This window comes from Mirounga angustirostris, unplaced genomic scaffold (assembly GCF_029215605.1).
Source record: "Mirounga angustirostris isolate CCGP_5_RB_7025 unplaced genomic scaffold, mMirAng1.0.hap1 SCAF_7, whole genome shotgun sequence".
NCBI classification, from domain to species: domain Eukaryota; kingdom Metazoa; phylum Chordata; class Mammalia; order Carnivora; family Phocidae; genus Mirounga; species Mirounga angustirostris.
The window spans coordinates 142,170,883-142,192,724 of record NW_026991715.1 but is presented as its reverse complement, the minus strand read 5'-3'; the positions used below and the strand labels follow the sequence as shown (position 1 = coordinate 142,192,724).

The 21,842-nt window shown below is 42.3% G+C and overlaps 1 protein-coding gene across 1 annotated transcript in view; it reads left to right on the top strand.

Moving 5' to 3' along the window:
* Window positions 1–20,973, top strand: part of LOC123834231 (zinc finger C2HC domain-containing protein 1A-like) — a 172,102-nt gene extending 151,129 nt beyond the window's left edge. Inside the window, 3 exon segments of the mRNA XM_054504721.2 lie at window positions 12,666–15,663; window positions 16,117–17,866; window positions 17,868–20,973. Coding sequence (XP_054360696.2) covers window positions 17,426–17,866; window positions 17,868–18,395 — 969 coding nt within the window. The 5' untranslated portion in view covers window positions 12,666–15,663; window positions 16,117–17,425 and the 3' untranslated portion in view covers window positions 18,396–20,973.
* Window positions 20,974–21,842: the final 869 nt, after the last annotated feature.

The following is a 21,842-nucleotide window of genomic DNA, read 5'->3' as shown; positions in this document are numbered from 1 at the left end:
TGACAGAATTCAAATACCAAGTGAAGTCTAACTGGCTTCAAAGTCTACATCCATTACATTATACTATGAATGCTCTATTCATGGATTAAGATAAGAAAAACATATTAGAAAATAGCTTAATATCCCCATGAGGATATGAATAATTCGTTGCTGTTGCCATGAAACTATCCGTGGTCCTTTCCTGAAACAAATGACTTGAGAATATAATCCAGAATAGATAAATCAAAATACTGAATTCAAAAGGGTAACTTTTTATGAGACTGGACAAATTCCCAAAGCTTTCTGTGCTTCAGAATGCTCATCTGAAGTATGGAGATGGTAGGATTATCGCCCTTCCCAGGATTGCCGTGATGATGGCATGTGGTACAGTGCAGGACACAGTTCCTAGTGCATCGTAAACACTCAGTCAGTACTAGGTATTTTGCACACACGGCAGCGTCCTTTACTTCGTCATAACGTTGACCATACTTTCTCTTACTGCTTGTTTGATTATCCATCTTCCTGTCTTGACTGGACACCTTACAAGAACAAGAATCACATATTTTTTCATTGTAGTATTTTTTACTCTGGGACTGAGCTTGGCACGTATGAAGGTCCTCAGTAAGTATTTGCTGAATACATGAATGAATCATTTTGGATGAAATCTCTCAATTATCTCTAACACGGTGCGGGCCAGATAAGACCCCCGTGAGGGCCGGATCTGGCCTGTGGACATCCTGTTTGTGAAGTCTGCCAAAGAGTATGGCCACAATTTAGCAAGGAAGTTTTTCGGACATGTGTTAATCAATCTTCTATAGAACTCTAGAAGACTCAGTAAACATAGTATGTCTAATTTTGAGCAATATAGATGCTGGTGAAACTTTGACATTACAATAGTTCAGATTAGATTCCAAACATTTCTTTCCCAAACTGAAAGAATTGTTTTATTACATCTTCTTTTGAATTAAAAACCATTCTTCCTGTTTTTAAAAAAAAATGGCAATGTGTCTTGATAGCTCTCTAGTTGTGGCTTTGAGTGCTTTGCTCTTTCTCAGGCATATCTTTCATCTGTTATTGACTCATAACACCAAGCTGCTGCCCTTGGAGGAGGACCAGAAGCTATGCAGAGGGAGTCACCTCAAGTTAGTCCTCAGTGTCACTGCTGTGTGCCCAGTATTTATCTTCATGGTATTTGGTACTTTGATACGATTCAAAAAGGAAAAAAAGACAAAAACAACTTCACTCCAGTCAGTGTAGCATTAAAAAGATTCCTTAGAATAAAAATTAATATAGAACTAGTGAGACACATTTCCTAAGGCATCATTAGGACCAGGGCCAGAAGTTCCCTATGAAAAAATGGTAATTATAAAAAAGTTGCCATAATTAAATACTGTCATCTCCATAACCCTAATGCATTCCTGATATAAGTATGTGCACAACTATTTTAATCAAATTGTAGTGACTATCTAGGCAGACTAGTAAAATATCTCAATCTGGAATTTAATTAAATAGAGATTTAAAAAAACCTCTGAAAGAGAAACACTGTATAGCTTTGGTGTATTGTTTTTGAAGATGTGGCTTGGAGAAGAACAGGCATATGAAGAGGGAAAGAGAATGTCAGTTTTAGAAACGAGATTTTGGGCAAAAGAGAGAGAGAAGGGACGGGGCTGGAAGCTGCTGTATTTGTGAAAGCACTTTGGGGGGATTCTTCTGCAGCTCCAGTTGTGAACTGGGTCCATGTTAGTTTTTGTATGTTTGGTGGTAAATAACATTGATGCTTTGAAAAATGGCTTTTCTCTTTCCTGTTCATTGTCTCATGATTTCAGTGTTGCCCTTTCCGCTGGCCTTCCAAAAAGGAGATCCCTGTAGTTATGCCCTTTCATTCATATCTTAGTTTGTTAGCATGTTTTCAAGTAAAAACTTCACACTTCAGAATGTGGGTTCAATATGGACCCTGTATGAAAATCCCAGCTTCAACCTGGAGTCTGGAAGAATCAGACATCGTTAAGTAGTCTACAGAGAAGAATTGGGGGAAATAATCTGATCAAAGTGCAGTGTTACAGTTCATGGTGGAAGGGAAGGGTTGTAACTTCTGACATGAGGGCAGAAGAAACCTCTGGCTTCTGCCTGAGTCTCCTAGAACCCATTTTGCAGGGGAAGCTAGCTGCCATGTCAGGAGACTATCCCGAGACCGCCATGTTATGGGGAAGCCCAACCAGGAGCATCCTTTCTCACTGCTTCATTTATTGTGACAGCTCTACATATGTACATTTGGCCCAGACCTCTCCTCTGAGTCTCAGCATCATGTACCCACACGTCGACTTCGCTACTCTGCTTGAAGTCCCGTTCCATGAGCATCATGGTGTTAATGTTTGAGAGGAACACTTGTTTTCTGGCACCCCAGAGATCTCTCTCTTTTCCCATTTCTCATCTTGGGAATTGATTCTGGCATTCCCCCCAATGCTTTAGCCAAAATCTAAGGGTCAGCCTTCATTTTGCCTTCTTTTGAAACCCACGACTAATCCGTCCACAGATGCTAGTGATTCTGCATCCACCAACGTACCTCCCTTTCCGCCCAGTTTTCTTCTCCTCCATTCTCTGCATTGTCACCTTTTCCAACAGCCTTCTGAGCAGCTTCCTGCCTCCTTTCCTGCCACCCTTCTGTTTATTCTCCACTTACCAGCTACAGCATTGTTTTAGAAGTGTTAGTTGGATCTTCCAATGCCTTTGCATGAACACTCGAGTGGCTTGCTAAGGCATTTGAGTACAACCCAAACCACATGATGTGACTAGAGTGGTCCTACCTGATCTTCTACAACCACATCTCCTGTCCCTCTCCCTTGCTTGGTTCTGGCACACAAGCTCTTTCTCACCTAGGCACCTTGGCGATGATTGTCCTCTGCCTGGACCACTCCCATCTGCCCTTCACATTCTCCTCCAATGTCAGGGAGGTCTCTCATGATTGCCCCATCTAAAGTAGTTTCCCCTGGTATCCTCAATCACCACATCCCATTTGTTCACCATAGTGTTTGTAACCACTGTAATCATTTTGTGAGTGTGTGTTTTTATATTTAAAATTATTGTCTAGCTCTTCATAGTATCCTTTAAACACCACAAACTCATGGTCCATTTCTATTTCATATTCACCATTATGTCCTTGGCACTTTCCATAGTGCCTGGCACATACAAGATGCTCGATTAATTGTTCTCAATTAGTTATTCTGTTGAATAAATGAATAAGTACCAAAGTCTTAGAAAATCTCAAGAGAACCACGTACTTAATTTAGAGAAGAAATTACCAGAAGCATGGAGGGAACTTGTGAGAAAGCGTTCTCTTCCATAGTGAGCTAGAGCAGAAAGCTGGAAACAGAGGACCTGGTTTGAAGGATTTTCCCTCGGCATTTCACTGGGGAGACCCAGTCCCCACACATCTCCTGCCTTGCCTCTTGGATATGTTGCCCAGCCTGTCATCACCCAGGTTTCTCACCCTAGAAATCCTGCTCCCAAGTCTGACCTTCAGCAGCCCTGCCCTCTTTTCGCTCATATCCATCTGTGACGCCACCCTACCAAAGTTCCCTCCCCATGCTTGAAGCTGCAGGTCACCCATCCTTCCATCCAGTGAATGGGGGGGTCTGGGGCAGGTGGGGGGAGGTAATCCTCAGTTCCTAGTCCTACAACGATGTCTTCACCACCCCATTGACTCACGGAAGAGATGAAATATCAGGTAGATACGTGGAGACATGACTCAGGCTCAGAAGAGAGGTCTGGGCCAAATACATACAGTTAAGAGTTATCACCATAGGACAAGTGGGTATGTGGGAGGAGAATATGAATCTGTCTTCTTCTCTGACACTTAGTCCAAACAGGAAGAGACTGTGTCCAGAGGATATCAGCCCCTGATACCGCCTCTGGTTTTCAGACATCAGCCAGGAGAAGCAGCGAGAAGGGACAACAGTATCTTTTTCTGGCTTTTGCTCCTAATGTTACAATATCCCCAGTCTCCCACAATTTTATCATTTCTTCCATCCAGCCCAAGAAGGCTTTGAGGACTGCTCAAAAACTGGTCCTTTTGGCTCCCCTGTGGAGTTCACTGTTTTTCTCTGACTTACCCTGGCTGTCTGGGATCCTGCAGCCCTCGTGACCACAGTGTTATACCTGTTATATGTGACCCCAGCCGTAGGTCACCCTTCTGTGAGCCCCAGGGCTGGGAGCAAGCCCCCGGGCCTTCCTGTGATGCGCAGGAGCCCTGGTTACCAAAATGTTTGCAGGTTTCCCTTTGTGTTAATCTCTTTAGGTCGAGGGAGTCACAGCTGATAAGTTAGGCATGAAACCCACTGTTGCCATCAAATTTGAATTTTGTGAAGTGACTCGTGAGCCTTTAAAGATGAGCCTTCCCGGGCGCCTGGGTGGCTCAGTTGGTTAAGCGACTGCCTTCGGCTCAGGTCATGATCCTGGAGTCCCGGGATTGAGTCCTGCATCGGGCTCCCTGCTCGGCAGGGAGTCTGCTTCTCCCTCTGACCCTCCTCCCTCTCATGCTCTCTGTCTCAAATAAATAAATAAAATCTTAAAAAAAAAAAAAAGATGAGCCTTCCAGCAAAGGAAAACCCTGCTTCACATGCGCCTTAGAGAAAAGATACATAAATAAAGACCCCAAAAGCTTAACATCTGCTGACCCAGGACCGTCTTCCCATAAGGCTAGCTCCCTGGGGCAGAAACGAAGCTGCGTGCTCTTTGGGGTCAGGATTGGGCTTGTTCTTCTGCTTTTCTCTGAGAGCAAGAGGATTTGGGTGACCCCTGGCTGGGGGGTGTCTGAGGCTGAAGAAGAAGTAGGACAAGGGACTCCTGGTTACTTTACAGCAGGAGTTTTCAATCTCTTCTGCACATGGAGTTTTACTAAATACTGATAATGCTTGCATCTCACCCCCAGAGATTCTGATGTGATTCATCTCAGGTGCAGCTGGAGTACTGGGACTTTTCAAAGCTTTTGTGCAGTCAAAAGACAGTCTCTTGGGCAGCTCTTCAAATATCCCCCTCTTAGGTCCCCCCATGTGAAACGCAAATTTTAGATAAATCAGGAACTTCAAAGCACAAACTTGAACTAAATTGTGGAAATGCAGAATGGCTAATAGGTGCATTTAAGCCCATGACAAAGAAAGGAAATAGGCCACAAAAATATGAATATCAAAAGTCTTCTATACACTTTTTCTCGTGGGTATGAATGGTTACATTTAGGGGAAGGAATGAATTGAGAACAATCAGGAAAATACATTGTAATCTTGGGCTGGGGTGGGCAATCTCATCTATAGAATGTTTGTGACCCCACCCCCACCCCTGTAAATCCAGGCATAAGGTGAATCCCAGTCCTGTCCCAAGGTGTCCCAGGCATTGCAAAGCCAGTGAAATCTTCTGCAACTCTGAGCCAAGTGGAGCCCTATTACCTCTATGATGGAGGTTCCCCCAAAGGGTGTGCAGCTACATGAAAGAAGAGATATAGTTTAATCTAAATTTTGTGGTTTAGGCCCTATTGAAAGATATTGCACCTGTAAATACTGATCCAGACATTTACCACAGCCAATGAAGGGCTCTCCAGAGAATTAATATTATTTTTTAAAAATTTATTTATTTATTTGAGAGAGAGAGAGAGAAAAAGAGAGAGACAGAGGGCACATGAGCGGGAGGAGGGGGGCAGAGGGAGAGAGGGAATCCTCAAGCAGACTCCCCGCTGAGCAAGGAGCCCAGTGTGAGGCTCGATTCCAGGACCCTGAGGTCATGACTTGAGCCAAAATCAAGAGTTGGCCACTTAACCGACTGAGCCCCCCAGGCACCTTCCAGATAATGATTTTATAAAAGCATGATATTTTATCCCCTCTTGATGAATTTTAGCTTGCCAATAGTTGGTCTAGCTATTGAGAAAGAGTGAGTTGGATTAACTCACAAAAATAATAAATTATAGTAGGAAGAAAAAAGTAAAGAGGAAGAGACAGTATAAGGATGTCATGAAACTTTTGATAAGAATTGTAAATGCAGTTTATCTATCCGTAAAGAAGAAAGGCACTGGCAGTGGTGGAAATGGTGATGTTAGCCCCGAAGATAAGAAATGCACAGTCTCCATAGCAACTGGGAACCAAATAATAATAATAATCTCTGAGTAATATATGATCAGGTTGTCTTGGTTAGCAAAATCAGTGAGACACTGGGTCACTGTGAAAAGCTGCAGTTAGTCTGGAATTAAGAAATGTGGGCATTGTGAGTAGGAGTGGTATTGGTTTCCAACTCTTGAAAGGGGTGGCTTGATGGGCAGGTGGGTGGCTTTGCATTAGGCATGTGTGACATATTTAACTCTGCACGACATGCACAGAATGCCATTGTTAGGTTGACTCCTCGGAACTCCAACCCCTCCTCTCTCATCATATTTCTGCTTCGATTGTTGTTGCTACCTTTACCTTCTAACCTAAAAATTTTACACCCCTTGGAAGCATTAAGAGCCCTACATGTTAGGTTTAATGAGAGGATGTGCCAAGTGCCAAAGCGGGTCATGATTTTATTGAGTTGCATTAAAGCTTGACTATTGTTGGCCTTGAGCACTTTCGACCTCCCTGTCTCCTTGAGGTCAGGAGTAATGTAGGAATTTTAATATGATTCTCTACGGTGGCTGATTTGAATTTCTGGGACCGTAATTAGGGAAGAGGACAAGTTTCTGGTTGAAGACTGCTTCTTCTATTTGTTATCTCAAGTGAAATGGCTTTTACGGGGCATTTAAAACGCGGGCAGCTGTATCCTTCCAGAGCCTACAAAGAGACCAGTTTATTAGCCTTGGCGCCCTTTGCTAAGTCAAGAACTGTGTAACATTTTGGCATGCAATCACAATGAAGGAAATCTACCAGGCCTGGCCTCACCCTCATGTAACACACACTCAGGGAGCTTGTTCTTCTAAAGCCCCTGGCAATCTCTGAAAAGAAACCTATCTGATTAGTGGTTGTGCAACTCTGCAATTTCCTGTGCTATCCAGATCAGAAATTCGGACGGGAATGAACTGAAATAGACACCGTTTTTTTTGAGAGTCAGACAGTTAATGAGTGCTTAGCAAATGCTTATATAAATGATAATTCGATGTGGCAGAGAGCCTCAGGACAGAAATGTATGGGCCGGTGATATTTAAAAATCAAAACTCCTAGCTTAGAATTTGGGCCATAAATATGCTATAATCTTGGTGCCTGTTTCAAAAATTGTATGTAGTTTCATTTAAAAGTTTAGTCTAAGTGGGGCACGTGGGTGGCTCAGTTGGTTAAGCGACTGACTCCTGATTTTGGCTCAGGTCACGATCTCGAGGTTGTGAGATCGAGCCCTGTGTCAGGCTCTGTGCTCCACAGGGAGTCTGTTTGAGATTCTCTCTCTCCTTCCTCTCTCTCTGCCCCTCCCTGCCCCTCTCACTCTTCCCTGCTCTAATAAATAAGTAAATAAGTCAATAAATAAATAAAATAAAAAATAGAAGTTTAGTTTAAGTTCCAGTGACCTGATATATAATAAACTGTGGGTGTATCTATTTATACATGTATATATACATACCCACACACATATATACATACATGATATATATACACATATACATTAAAGGATATAGATATGAAAGAATATATAAAAATGATCCCTATATATATCCTTTATACCTACATCCTTTTTCCCTCTCCATATGTATGTGTGTGTATGCATACATATATGTATATTTTCCCCTTCTTATCTTATTTTCTTTAGGGAGAAAGCAGTCTCGATGTGTCTGGAATAAGGTATATGTAGATACTTGTCAGCTGGCTCTTAGATCTAGGACTGAAATCTTTGCTTGAGCCAGGAGAGACTCAACTAGAGATAGATTGCTCTTAGAAACATCATCCACTCAGCAGTTACATTGGAAAGAAACATTGTTCACTGTAAAGGCAACTGAAAAAGAAAAAAATGGCCTGTGGTGGTTGCTGAATCAGTTTGCTGAAACTTCACAGTTGTCTCTGCAACCTGGATTCTTGTTGGCATTAAGGAACATGTGGGTGAATTCCAGACATGGAAGAATGTCAGCTTGGCTTTTTCTATGAAGATAAAGTCTTCTAGCTGCTTTCAGTCCTGAGAAAGTAGCTTAAAAGGAAAACAGAATTACACCTGGTATTTCTTTCCCTCCCTCCCTCCCTCCCTCCCTCCTTGCTTCCCTCCCTCCTTCCTTCCCTCTATCCCTCCTGCCTCCCTCCTTCCCTCTCTCCTCCTCCCCTCTTTCTCTCTTCCTTTCAAATCTTTCTCCTCTTTGGAGGATGTTTAAGGTTCTTGTATTTACTGCTAACTTTTCACTGTGACATTTACCTCTCTCTTCCTTCTCACCTCTTATCTTGGTCATTCATCATAACAGTCTCATGGTGTCCGGCCTCAACAGGGTGCCCGTGATGCTCAGTAACCATCTGTTCTCTCTTTTAGGATAAGGCATGTCTCTAGGGCCATCTGGGGAAAGGTGGGCTATCTGCTTCCTCCTCAGCCCCAAACATGTGATTGTTTTTCTAGTACACCGCCATTTTGGTAACTTACAACTTTAAAGTTGTAGAAGTAGAATTTATATACCTGTGCACACAGTCTTCAGTGATAACTGTCCATGGAGTGAATACATGAACCTTGGAGAGAGTACGGGATTATGTTTCTTCGCAGACTTCACTACTTGGAGTCAATTCCTAGCTTTGCCTTCACAGCTCTGTGACCTTAGCAAACAGCTTAACTTCTCTGGGTGTTTTTCTTTTTCTTTTCCTTTCTTCTCTTCTTTTCTCTTTTCTTTTGTTCCTTTCCTTTTTTTTTTTTTTTTTAAGATTTATTTGTTTATTTATTTGAGAGGGAGGAGGGGAAGAGGGAGAGAGAGAGAGAGAGAGAGAGAGAGAGAGAGAATCTCAAGCAGACTCCCTGTTGAGTGCAGAGCTTGACTCAGGGCTTGATCCCATGACCCTGATATCATGACCTGAGCCGAAATCAAGAGTTGGCCGCTTAAAACCGGCTGAGCCACCCAGGGGCCCTTCAGTGTTTTGCTTATATGTATACTATGGATCATAATGGTACCTACTTCATAGCATTGTCATGTGGATTCATAATTTACTATACAAATATTTAGACAGTTTCTGGCATATAGTAAGCTTATAGGTGTTAGCTCTTGTTATAGGATTGGTTTTCATTCTCATTCTGGAAGGAATGAAGATGAAATTCATAATAATAGGATGAATCTATATTGAAATGATGCAAAACACTAAAACATCCCAAGGAGAAACTTAGGAAAGGGGTCCAACCCCAAGGAATTAATGAAAGTATCCCACACCCAGAATGAGAGTGGCCTGTGAGCAGAACAGTAAACATCATGTTGCATGTCCACACTCCCGCCAGTTCGTTGTGATGACTTGAAGTGACGGGTTGAGAAGTGATGAGGCCAGTGTGAACTGAAGGGAGGAGCAAGATGGGACTGGGCGAGCTGGCCAAGTGTGCAGGAACTGTGTGTGCCGCATTGCCTTCCCCACCTAGTGCGAGGTCATGCACCCAGGCCTGCTGATTGAGTGAAATTCACGTCTTCTGGAAGAATCCAAAGAGACCCAGAAAGAGAGACAGAGAGAGAGAATTTATCTCTCCATTTTGGCCAGGACATAGGTCTACATGCTTCTATCAGCTGAGGCCAAATGTTCAGCCAAGCACAGTCAGGAAATCCTGCCAGTGCTAGCCAAGTAGTCCTTTATCCTGTGAGGTGGAACCAGTTTACTAAAATTTCCCCTTCCTTGGCAAAGGCCTCTGTTAAATGCCCCTGGACAATGCGTATGCAATGCCCTTTATTATGGGCTTTTAATTTTTAATGCTAAGTAGCAATTTTTATCATCCATAAAGAATTTTTGCATCACTACCTTCAAATTCCCAAAGGGTCTTATCTAATTCTACGATTTATTCTCCCTGACAGTAATTCACTAATCAGTGGAATCTGTGAGTCCTATGAATCATCTTAGCAATGGTTAGTACTGACATCACATATCAAATGTGGGGTTGGGATACTTGAAGGAGCCTGAAAAGTAAAGCATTTTATATACATTATCTCGCTAAGATTTATAAGCTTCCTATAGGGTGTATTTCATCAGTATTTTACACATGAGAAAGTTGAAATTTAGAGATACAAGTAACTTTTCCCAGATTAACCTCCTAGGGGTGGTTTGGGCTGGAATTTCAGGCATATCTGACTCCAGAATCAGAGCTGCTCAGTGTGTGTGTGTGTGTGTGTGTGTGTGTGTGTGTCCCTGATTAGTTTGTAGGCACTCCTTCTCTTGATGTGAGGGAATGGTTTAGTACCCTTGTGAAATTTAGTTCCATGGAAAAGAGAGGCGATCAGCAATCAGAATGGCCAGGTTATAATTAGCTGGCAATCAGACACTGTGAAGGACCTGAGTGCTAAGGCTGGGAGAGACCAACTCTTCACCTGGGTCGCACTGGACAAGCAGGTGCTACTGCTCCTGGTTTAAACAGGGTGCCCCTTGGGGCGCCTGGGTGGCTCAGTCGTTAAGCGTCTGCCTTCGGCTCAGGTCATGATTCCAGGGTCCTGGGATCGAGTCCCACAGCGGGCTCCCTGCTCAGCGGGAAGCCTGCTTCTCCCTCCTCCACTCCCCCTGCTTGTGTTCCCTCTCTCGCTGTGTCTCTCTCTGTCAAATAAATAAATAAAATCTTTTAAAAAAAATAAATAAACAGGGTGCCCCTTGGACCAGCAAGGCCTTCCTCCCAGAACTGGGTATCAGATTTTCGCAGTAGCAGGCAAGGAGGACTGGGCAGCGGTGTGTTGGAAATAAGACAGCTTCAAGGAGAAGGAGGAACCCAGATAGGACTGGGATTAGATGGTCTCTTGACGTTGGTAAATTCTATATTACAGATTAAGGTGTTCATAAAATAACTGAAGAAACCTACCAGGTTCTCAGTTTCTATAAGACTTCAAACTGTTAGGCAAATGAACACGGAGCCAAACCTGAGAGAGTTCCATCGGGGTGTACTGGGTACCAGGCGGATGGCAGATGTACGGTTGAACAACGATGGAAAATACGAACCTACTTCTGCAGCGAAGAACGCTCCCTCTCAGCTGCAAATGATCGTGACTGAGATGTAGGAAAGGATATAAAACTGGGTGGGATCATTTTTGAAATCTGATAGGTCTTAGAATATTTTCTCATGCTTTGACCATATCATTATTCTTTTCCTCAAAAACAAGTTTTGATAAGAGTATCTGTGAACATGGGCATGAAAATGAAAACATGAACTTTTAATTTCCGCTTGCGTGCATGAGGGTCCCAAGAAAATGGAGCCTGAGAGTAAATGTCAGTCATGAGCAGAACTGTTCTCCTGTCCTCGACCCCCTGAAAAGCCCAGGACTCTGTGTCTCTCCCTTGAGATTGTATATAGGCAAGTTGTTTAATGAGATATTTCATGGTCTAATGAGATATTCCTTGGGGTCCAGCAGGACTCCAGTGCTTATCATCCTAGGAGGCCACAGAAAAAATAAATACATTTATATTTAATGAAAATGAGGGGAGATAGGAGAAAGGCTGGCATCAGCTAACTTTGTTCTCTGAAGTCAAAAATACACGAACATATCCAGAATGTCAGAAATGGAGTCAACTGTCTCGGCTCTCCAGACACATCAAGGTCATGAACAATGACAATGGTGATGGGGAGAGGTTGTCCAACCTGCAAAGAGACTGAAGACACATAATAATCAAATGCATCATGTGAACTTTGAGTGGCCCTTGGATCAGGAAAAAGATAGGGTATACAAGATATTTTGGAGGATGAATGAAAATAATTGAAATATGGGCTCTATATTACATAATGTTACTGACCCGTTAAATTTCTTAAGTGTGACATTGATATTGTGGCTACAGAGAAGAAGGTCCTTTTTCTTGGGACAATAAATGCTAAAGTATTTCAAGGTGAGAGCTAATGATGACTGCAAATTGCTGTCAGTCATTCTAATTGAAATACAGAGATAAAGACAATAGGAAAATGTTATCAGTTGGTGAATCGAAAGAATGGGAATACAGGCATTTCATGATGCCTTTTTTTTTTTTTTTTGGCTTTTTGGAAGGTTTGATAATTTTCCAAAAACAAAAATTTGGGAAAACGTGATCCCAATCTCTTTTCTGGAATGCCCTTTGCAGAACTCATCATACAGATCACAAATAATCACCTTCTGAGTGAGCTGCATGTGCAGATGTCTTCTTGAGATATGTTTTACTGTTTCTCTCTCTCTCTCTCTTTTTTTAATCATTGCAGAAAATTCTATTGGACAGTGCTGACATTGCTCAGATTCTTCTTCTCCCATCCTCCTCCTCTTCTTCCTCCTCCTCCTCCTTCTTCTTCTCCTTCTTTTCCTCTTTCCTTTTCTTCTTTTAGTGTTTTTTTTTTTTTTTTTTTTAGTTCTATTTTGTTTTTCCCACAATGATGCCTTGGTTGTGTACACATCCAGCAGTCTGGAAATACAGTTATAATTTTTAAAAAAACTGAATTCTATTTTACATAAATGTCACTTATTATATGAATCACATTGGGCACGTTACTTTACATTTTGGAGGATATTAACATCCTCATCCCCAAAGTGCCCATTTGTGAAAACTTGATCTTCAAAAGTTTCCTCTCTTGGGTGATTGGTGTTTCAGGTGCCTAGTGCTCATGCTTTCTCCGGGAGCGGCCACAAGATGGCAGTGTTTCAGAACATTGTTTTGCTTGGAAGGAGGATGTGCGCGTGGCTGAAGGACTGAAGAAGGGGCATCAATGGCAGAAGGGTGGCAGGACTGATGCCGTGTTCATCCAAAAGGTTTGAAACAAAGACTTGGAAGGTGTATTGGGGAAATGACGATATGAGTTGTCCTTTGCTTAGAGCTCAACCAGTTTATATAGCAGTAATCCCATGGACTCCACAGTGTTTTCTTGTCTGCCCCAAACACTTTCTATCATTTTCTTCTAGATTTTTATGTTGTCATGTATTAATGCAAGGACTTCACCTAGCATTTCTCTCTGTTAACCTGTGACCCATTACATTTACTTCTTAAGCAACGTAGAGTACCTTCAGCTCTCTATTTGTGGCATGGATTCTAAACACAACTACCAGGGAGTATGCTGCCTTCCTCTGGGTATCCATAGAATTATGGATGTGTGAGTGTTTCCATGACATTTCCATTAACCTTCAAAATCAAAGAAGAAAACATTTCTCACTTACAATGTTTATATAGGATATGATCTTTAAAAGGCTCAATCTTTAGTATCAGGCTTTCATAGTCCATGAGGAGCTAATGATTGAAATGTATGATTCTTATGTGCCTGTGACAAAGCAAACCAAGGTCATTTTTGTCCAAGGTCCAGTGCAGACTCAGTAAATTCCAGAGGATCCTAATAGAAATAAAACTCGATGGCTCTGCAGTTACCTTTGGATGAGCTTCAAACTGAGGCTATAGATCATTGTAAATGTCTAGGAGAGTTCAGTGTTGGTGAAGCCAAACCCAAAGCTTATGAAGAGGTGAGGAAGCTGCCATGGGACCCTTTCTGCGAGTGTGGTCTCCTTGCTCCATAAATCTGCTTGTAGGCTTGTCTCTGGTGTGGGCTCTTTGGCAGGGGCCCTTCTCAAATTTGCAGGGTAAGCTCAATGTCTGGAGAAGCATCACTTGGATTCTTTTCCTCTGACAACCCCCTGATAAATTCTCCCCCCAAATGGACAGACATCTGAACAACTATGCTTAATGGATTATCTTGTTAGAACAACATAACTTTTGAATTATCCAAGGCTGAATGAAGTGCAAACGTTTGTCTTTCACAAGATGAACCCACAAACTGAATTAAGCCCCAGCTCGTTTATCACGTCAACTGACAAAACTGACTTCCCACTCTGTAAGGCTACAGAGATGTGCATAGACAAGCTCATGCCTGGACTGGTATCCATGAACCACTGTAGTCTGCCTTAGAGATTAGGGTATCTTTTTCTATTTCAAAATTATAGATTACCTTTGGTTTCTGGTTTTCTTTCTTTCTTTTTTAAGATTTTATGTATTTATTTGAGAGAGAGAATGAAAGAGAGCACATGAGAGGGGGAAGGGTCAGAGGGAGAAGCAGACTCCCTGCTGAGCAGGGAGCCCGATGCGGGACTCGATCCCGGGACTCCAGGATCATGACCTGAGCCGAACGCAGTCGCTTAACCAACTGAGCCACCCAGGCGCCCGGTTTCTGGTTTTCTAAAATCTCTGTGGATTAATTGTGGACTGTGGATGAATTATCATGGAGTCTATTATTTTGCTTATAAATACTCAAAGTCAGTCCTCTGCTTCCAGCATCAAGATACACTATTGTTATCAAGACTTGGTTCCCAAGATTTGCATTGATTATAGGTTAGTTGTTCCCCAAGTTGGAACTCACGTTATCCTTCTGTAAAGTGATGATTGGAACTCAAGTTTTCTAACAGATCTTATCTTTTCCAATTGCTTTGTAAAACTTTAAGGTCAGGAAAGGACCAGAATAATTTAGAAATGCTTTAAGGCAGCTATTTCTTGAGCAGTTGCTTGAAGTTACCTCCATTTCTAACATCTGTTCCTTTTGATATGTTAGCAAATTGCAATGTTGTGGATCATTAGGGTAGAAACTGTCCAGGGCATCCCATTTTGCCTTTAAAGTGGCTCCAGAGTCTGCAAGATTTCAGGATTCCAACATTTAACAATTGCTGGTGATAACTATGCTTTCAGAAAGAAAGATTTCAAGATAATAGCTTAGGTGAGAAAACATCCTTTATTATGATTCAAAGAATGTAAAATACAAGATAGTGCAAATATTAGATGAATCAGAGTTGTCTCCTTTGGAGTGTATATTCAACACGAATTCTCTCAACAGAGATTAGTTCCATGTTGGAGATTGGATGATAACTACCTGACTACTTCTTTTAATCCATAGGTTCCCGTGCTGTCAGATATGTTACCATCTTCTTCTCTTTTTAGGATGTGAGCTATTTCAGATTTTAGCTCATGGAACAGCTCCACAGGACATCTTCTGTTTCCTTCTTTTACTCCTCAAAGCTAAAGAAGCAAATCCTTGGCACATTCGCCGATCAGAAACGTCACAGAGTGTGATTTGGGAAAATTTTTGGTGACCTGCCCCTGTACACCTATGTCTCCCTTCACAACTCTGAGAATACAAGAGGGAATGGGACGATGTGTGTAATACAGTGACAGAGGGCCAGAGAAACATCATGGTTGAGACAATTTTTCCAAATGGGGTTACTGAGACTATTTCTGGATGACAGTTCATTTGATCCAGACCTTGAAGGGGATGCAGTATTTTAAAAGGCACTTTGGGCAAAGGGGACTGTTAGTCAGGAGAGGTGGTGAGAGCCTCAATGAGGAGATGGGAAAAATGGGTGGCAGCTTTTGATTGATGTGGGGTAGCCGGATGCACATGGATTAAAGTGTGCATGTGTCTGGAGCCTAGAATAGAAGACAAACCTGGAAAGCTCGGGGGTAGAGCAAGGGTGGCCCAGAATGCTACTGAGGGGTTTGGTTTCCAATCTGTAGGCAATAAGAGCCACGTCAACATTGGAAAAGTGAGTGCCAGAAGGCTACTTGAAGAGTCAGTAATAAGGCGCCTGCTGTGTGCGGACACTGCCCTACTACTCCTCAGGTATGAATACACTGCATTTTCTCACTATGCCTGTGGAATAAAGATAATCACCCCCATTTAGGTGGAAACAGAGAATTTGAGAAATTTCCTCAAGGTCACATAGCTGCAAGTCGCAGAGCCAGATCCACACCCAAGTAGCCTGGCTGCTGAGCCTGGGCTCTACACAGGTACACTCTTGGGGGCAGGATTGGCATGGAGAGAGCGCGGAGGGAAGGGAAAGGTGTTGCAATAACAGCAAGAGACAAGAGGGACTTGGACTAACACAGGGGAGTGCAAGGGGCAGAGGTAGAGATGAGGGGCAGATGCAAAAGACCTTGTAGAGGGAACCTTGGCCTTGGTCGAGAAATGAAAGTCAACTATCCACTCGTCATGGCTTCAGATCTCTGCACTGTCCTTTTAACCCCTCCCCCAACACTACTCATCTGTGCTTTACTGCTTCACTCCATGCTCCAGGTAAGATCTCACCTGGGCAGAGTCAAGGAAGGACGCTACTTTCTAACCACGTGACATCTGAGTTGATGGATCACTGTTCTGGAAGCTGCATCACCTTGTTTGATAAAGTTTCTAAGTCTGTTCCCATGATGACTGTGACATGTCTAGAGAGACACACTTGTCATTCTTTTTTTTTTTTTTTAAAGATTTTATTTATTTATTCATGAGAGAGAGAGAGAGGCAGAATGAGAAGCAGGCTCCCAAGGAGCAGGGGGCCCGATGCGGGACTCGATCCCAGGACTCTGAGATCATGACCTGAGCCGAAGGCAGACGCTTAACCATCTGAGCCACCCAGGCGCCCCACTTGTCATTCTTTTTAAGCCAAAAGACCGACCTTATATTTATCCCAGACATTTGATGTTTCTAGAAAAGACCTAAAGACCAGAGTAGAATGAAAATGGCATCTCATTCAGTTTGGGAACTTTCTACATCAACTTTGGACTATCAATTTGCAATATGTGGTTTATTAATCACTAAGAGCAATCCATCTTGTTTCCCTGCCAAGTCTGGCTTTCATGGGACACTTGGCTAGAAAAGGCCTCTCTCAAGCTAGAAATGATTATTACAGAGCTTCTTGCTGAGAATGTTGAAGCATGATGTGTGGTGTCTCAATTTATCAAATTTGCCTTATTAAGGGAATTGATATTATCATAACAACATTGATGATGGCATATCCTGGATTTATAAAGGACTTTCTACTACTAACTCATTGGGAACCACCAGAGGAAGACAGGAAAGCCAATAATTTAAATAAATTTGACACAAGGAATTTCTATACTTATCTCGAGTCAACCATGTAAAAAAAATAGAAGATGCCATGATATTAATATAGTTATTGCACAATGAGCTAAAAAGGAGCCGTAGCTCACCAGGCATGTAAAAGCAATAGTCTAAGAAGAATGGTTTTAAGAATGTCTGGCTGGGAACCCTGTCATGGAAAACTGAGAAGAAACCATAGGTTTGGGGTTTGTGGCATATGGCACTAGAGTGGCCTCCTTGGGGTTGATTCTAGTATGAAGAGAATTAATTTTTATTTAGTGTCCATTGACAGCCATGCTTATTTCAATAGTGTGAAACCTAACCATGCCCTAAGAGTTGGTATCTTCACCTCAGAGAGACAGAGCAATTGTCTGTAATCCCACAAAACTGGCAAATGATGGAGCGAAGGGTCTTATGAAAAGACTTCTTGGGGGTTGCTACAGCCGGAGCTGGGCGGTGGCGGTGGCGGGTGCTGGGGGAGGCATCTCGTGGAACCAGGGGCGGTGGCGCAATGGAGGGACTGGGAGAAAATGGAAGTGTCCAAGTGGGAGAATTGTTACCTTGCAAGATTTGTGGAAGAACGTTCTTTCCAGTGGCATTAAAAAAACATGGACCCATTTGCCAGAAAACTGCCAGTAAAAAACGGAAGACTTTTGATTCAAGCAGACAGAGAGCTGAAGGAACTGATATTCCAACAGTAAAGCCTCTTAAACCTAGGCCTGAACCACCAAAGAAACCATCTAATTGGAGAAGAAAACATGAAGAATTCATTGCCACCATAAGAGCAGCTAAAGGCCTTGATCAGGCACTTAAAGAGGGTGGAAAACTTCCTCCTCCTCCTCCACCTTCTTATGATCCTGATTATATTCAGTGTCCATATTGCCAGAGGAGATTTAATGAAAATGCAGCTGGTAGACATATTAATTTCTGTAAAGAACAGGCAGCACGTATTAGGTAATAAAGGCAAATTTTCTACTGATACCAAAGGAAAGGTGACTTCTCGGACACAGTATAAGCCGCCTGCACTTAAAAAGTCAAATTCTTCTGGAACTGCACCATCAGGATCTTCACGATTACCACAACCAAGTGGCACTAGCAAAACTGTTGTAGGTGTGCCTTCAGGTAAAGTGTCTTCAGTTAGGAAGTTGGGAAACAAACTTCAGACCTTATCTCCCTCCCATAAAGGGATAGCAGCCCCTCATGTAGGAACTAACATCAAACCTCGAAATTCCACACCACCTAGTTTGGCACGAAATCCTTCCTCAGGTGTTCTTACAAACAAAAGAAAAACATATACTGAGAGCTACATAGCCAGGCCAGATGGAGACTATATATCTTCACTTAATGGCGGAAACGTTAAAGGCATGGAAGGAAATTCAACAGGACACTTACCAAAATTCTGCCGTGAGTGTGGGACTAAATACCCTGTAGAATGGGCAAAGTTTTGTTGTGAATGTGGCATTCGAAGAATGGTTCTGTGAATAGACCCCAAAAGAAAAAGCTAAGTCCAGAATCTTATGACTGTTGCACCTTGGACAGCTAGACATTTCCTTTAGTGATTTTATGCTAAAATTATTCGAAATACTTTTTTCAGCAATTTTTGGAGCATAATTCTTTGGCTGTGTAATGTGTGTGTGTATATAAATGTGTACATATACTGTATATAATAAATACCTGATACCCCCCCTCCCCCCAAAAACGACTTCTTGAAAGATCTTGCATCCTTACAAACTGTAAAGGATCTATTTAGGAACCTCTTTAAGGGATCTTGTATCCTGACAAATTATTTAAGGATTCTTAATAATATTAAGCATAATTACAGCTAAATTTTGAGCCCTTGCTTTAAGGTAGGCCCTGCACTAAGGGCTTGGTAAGCATTAAAAGGCTGAAGGTGAATTGTTAATTACTACAGTGGCTAAGATAGGTGTTTTTATTGTTTGCATTTTACAGATGAAGAACTTACGTAGCAGAGAGACTAGACAGCCTGCCCCAGGACATGTAGGCAGTAAAGTGGGAATCAGACACAAAAGTGGTGGATAACATCAGCCGTGAGGCTATCTTTCCTCCTAATCTTGATCCCTTTGGTTATTCATCCATGAAAGTCAAATTTTTAAAAAATTGATAATTAAAGAACTGAAGAGTAAGAAATTCCACCGGCTAAGCAAAATTTTCCCACAATGGACTTCTTTTCCTCACTGTGTCAATTGTAAAAGAAATGAGTCTGATTTTTTTCGGAGGGGGCTGCTCCTCTTCATGAAAGGGTAGAGGAGTGAACTCTAGAACATTATTTATTTTCGTAGTAGCTTCAATAGTATCAATCCTCAGCAAGGTGGTTGACGTAGGACTGGAGGTGACATTGACCAGCTCGTAGGAAACATAACGTTCTCACTTCTTTCCTATCCTCTCCTTTGCACTGACTTATCCTTTAAGCTGTGTACTGGGCAAGGCTCATTCAATGATGAGACAGAATCAAGAGCTGATGGGATTCAGTAGAGAGACAAGCTGTTCTCCTCAGCTGTCCTCTTAAAGGAACAACAGCCCTTTCACAGCAGAAGAAAGAGTTCTTTCTTCAGAGAGCTGTTACAGTGCGTAAGTGTTCTTGAGTTCAAGTGGGCTGTCTCATTAGGGGTGTGTTTCTGTATATACACATAGTGATGTAGGAGTCCTTTCAAAATGGAAAAGTAACTTGAACTTGCAATGAACTGAAACAATAAAGTAAACTGATGTAAACAATATTAACCTATTGACTTTTTTTTTAAGGAAGAACAGAATGACGATCTCTTCAAGTTCATATTTTTCACTGAAAAATGCCTCAGGATTAATCACAGACATATCACCAAGGTCTTTACAAGCACAGTTTTCAACTTGGCTGGATTAGATTTGGTCTTTTTCTCATTGTCTCTACCATTTCAAAGAACACCATATATTTTAGCTTTTGTGAAAACTCCCTTTAATAAAAACAAGAGTAATAATTAACAGTCTCAGTAGATCTGTTGCCAAGAGTCCCTGTGGCTCTTTCCTGCTTATATATCCCCAGGAATAGGCGTCACATACAAACGTGTCCTTTCAACACATTTTCTGTTTTCTCTCCTTCAAGTACCTTATCATTGGTTCAGGATTATTAATGTCCAATGGCAAGGTTTAATTTTTTTCATTATTATAATAGAAGATCAATGGATCAAATATGTCTGTTAAAGGTGAAACATACTTTTGAATAAGAGCCATTTTTTAAAAAGATTTATTTTTTTTTTGAGAGAGAGAGAGAGAGAAAGTGAGAGTGTAGGGAGGGGCAGAGAGAGAGGGAAGGAGACAATCTCAAGCAGACTCCCTGCTGAGCAAGGAGCCTGACGCGGGGCTCGATCCCAGGACCTTGAGATGATGACCTGAGCTGAAACCAAGAGTTGGACACTTAACTGACTGAGCCACCCAGGTGCCCTGAGTAAGAGGCATTTTAATGGGATACTTTACATCAGAAGTTTTGTTATCACTTTGGTCTTAAGATGGCTGGATCTGTGTGTGTGTGTGTGTGTGTGTGTATGCACATGCATGTGCAGGCATAAGTGTGCATGAATGTTGTGTTTCAGAAAGTACCTGACCACCCACAATACAATATTTATGGAGGCCCTCACTTTCCCGGTTGCACGGGCATGATTTGTACATGACAGTGAGGGCCCCCTTAAAATACCGGCCCCCTGTGTCTCTCTTACCATACCCTAGTCCTGCCCTTGCTGTGGATTCTCTGAAGAAAGGGGAGCAGGGTGGAAGAAATGCTGGCTTAGTGGTCTGTCCCCTGGTGTATAGTGAGGCCTGTGACACACCCCCGGGTGAGGTCTGTGAGACCCGGTAGATGTGGCAGGGCACTCACCTCTCCCAAGATACTGAAAATGAAAGAAGCCAAAGCAGAGCTGCAAAATTTGTGGTGAGTTTAAAATGCTTGTCATTTAACTCACCAGGGCTTCAAATATACCCCCAAAATACAATGTATTATAATTGTTTTTCAAAAGTAATTGTATGATTTATAAAAATATGAATTCATCGCACACTCTAAATGGTACAGTTTACTAATTGGATTTATGTTTAAAGCCGTCACATTTAAAGTATTCTTTCAAACCTGCCAGTGTATCTTTCCGGCTGTATGCATCTAGTTGTTTGTTATTAGGCCCAGGGTCTACATTTGAGACCCTCCATCTATGTGGGGCTTATGGCAAGTGCCCCATTAGCCCCTTACCAGCTCTGCATAGATCCCGTATTGGAGGGTGTAACTGGCAAAACAACGATGGGTAGAGTCAGTGGTGAGAAATAGACACCCGATCCCAACATCTTGTTCTGCAGAGGGGCTCTGCAGAGAAGCCATGCCTTGGGTGACTCCTGAGAAGCAGCATCAGAAGGAAACTCCAAATGGAGTTTAACTTCAAAGTGAAAGAGAGAGACTGACCAAGGCACTCTCTCCAAGAAACAGAGACCCTGGGATCAGGCAGTGGATCTCCATCGGCTGTGTGTTAGATTCTCCTGTCAGGCTTTACAGAATACTAGTGCGCAGGCACTTCCTCAGACCCACGAAATCAGAGTCTCTGAGGTGAGCTATACATCTCCATTTTCACAAAACTCTCCAGGTGACTCCAATGTGCGGCTGTGGTTATAAGGTATCTTATGAGGAGCTAGTAGAGGTTGACCTGGTACTTTTTATCAGTTCTTTCTATTAGAAATCTGTGTGACCTCTGCTTGGTAAAGACAAGAAGGGAAGGCTCTAAAGGGAAATGAGAATGGAGAATTCCTAGACAAGGTGCCATTTTCTGGCTCACAATCCCTGGTGAGGCAGGAGTGATTGTTTGGGAATGAATGGGAAACCCAATAATCCTGGCAACGAGAAATGGAGAGAGAAATGAAACCAGGTTGCCTAGTTTCATTTCAGATCCCCGAACTTCTTT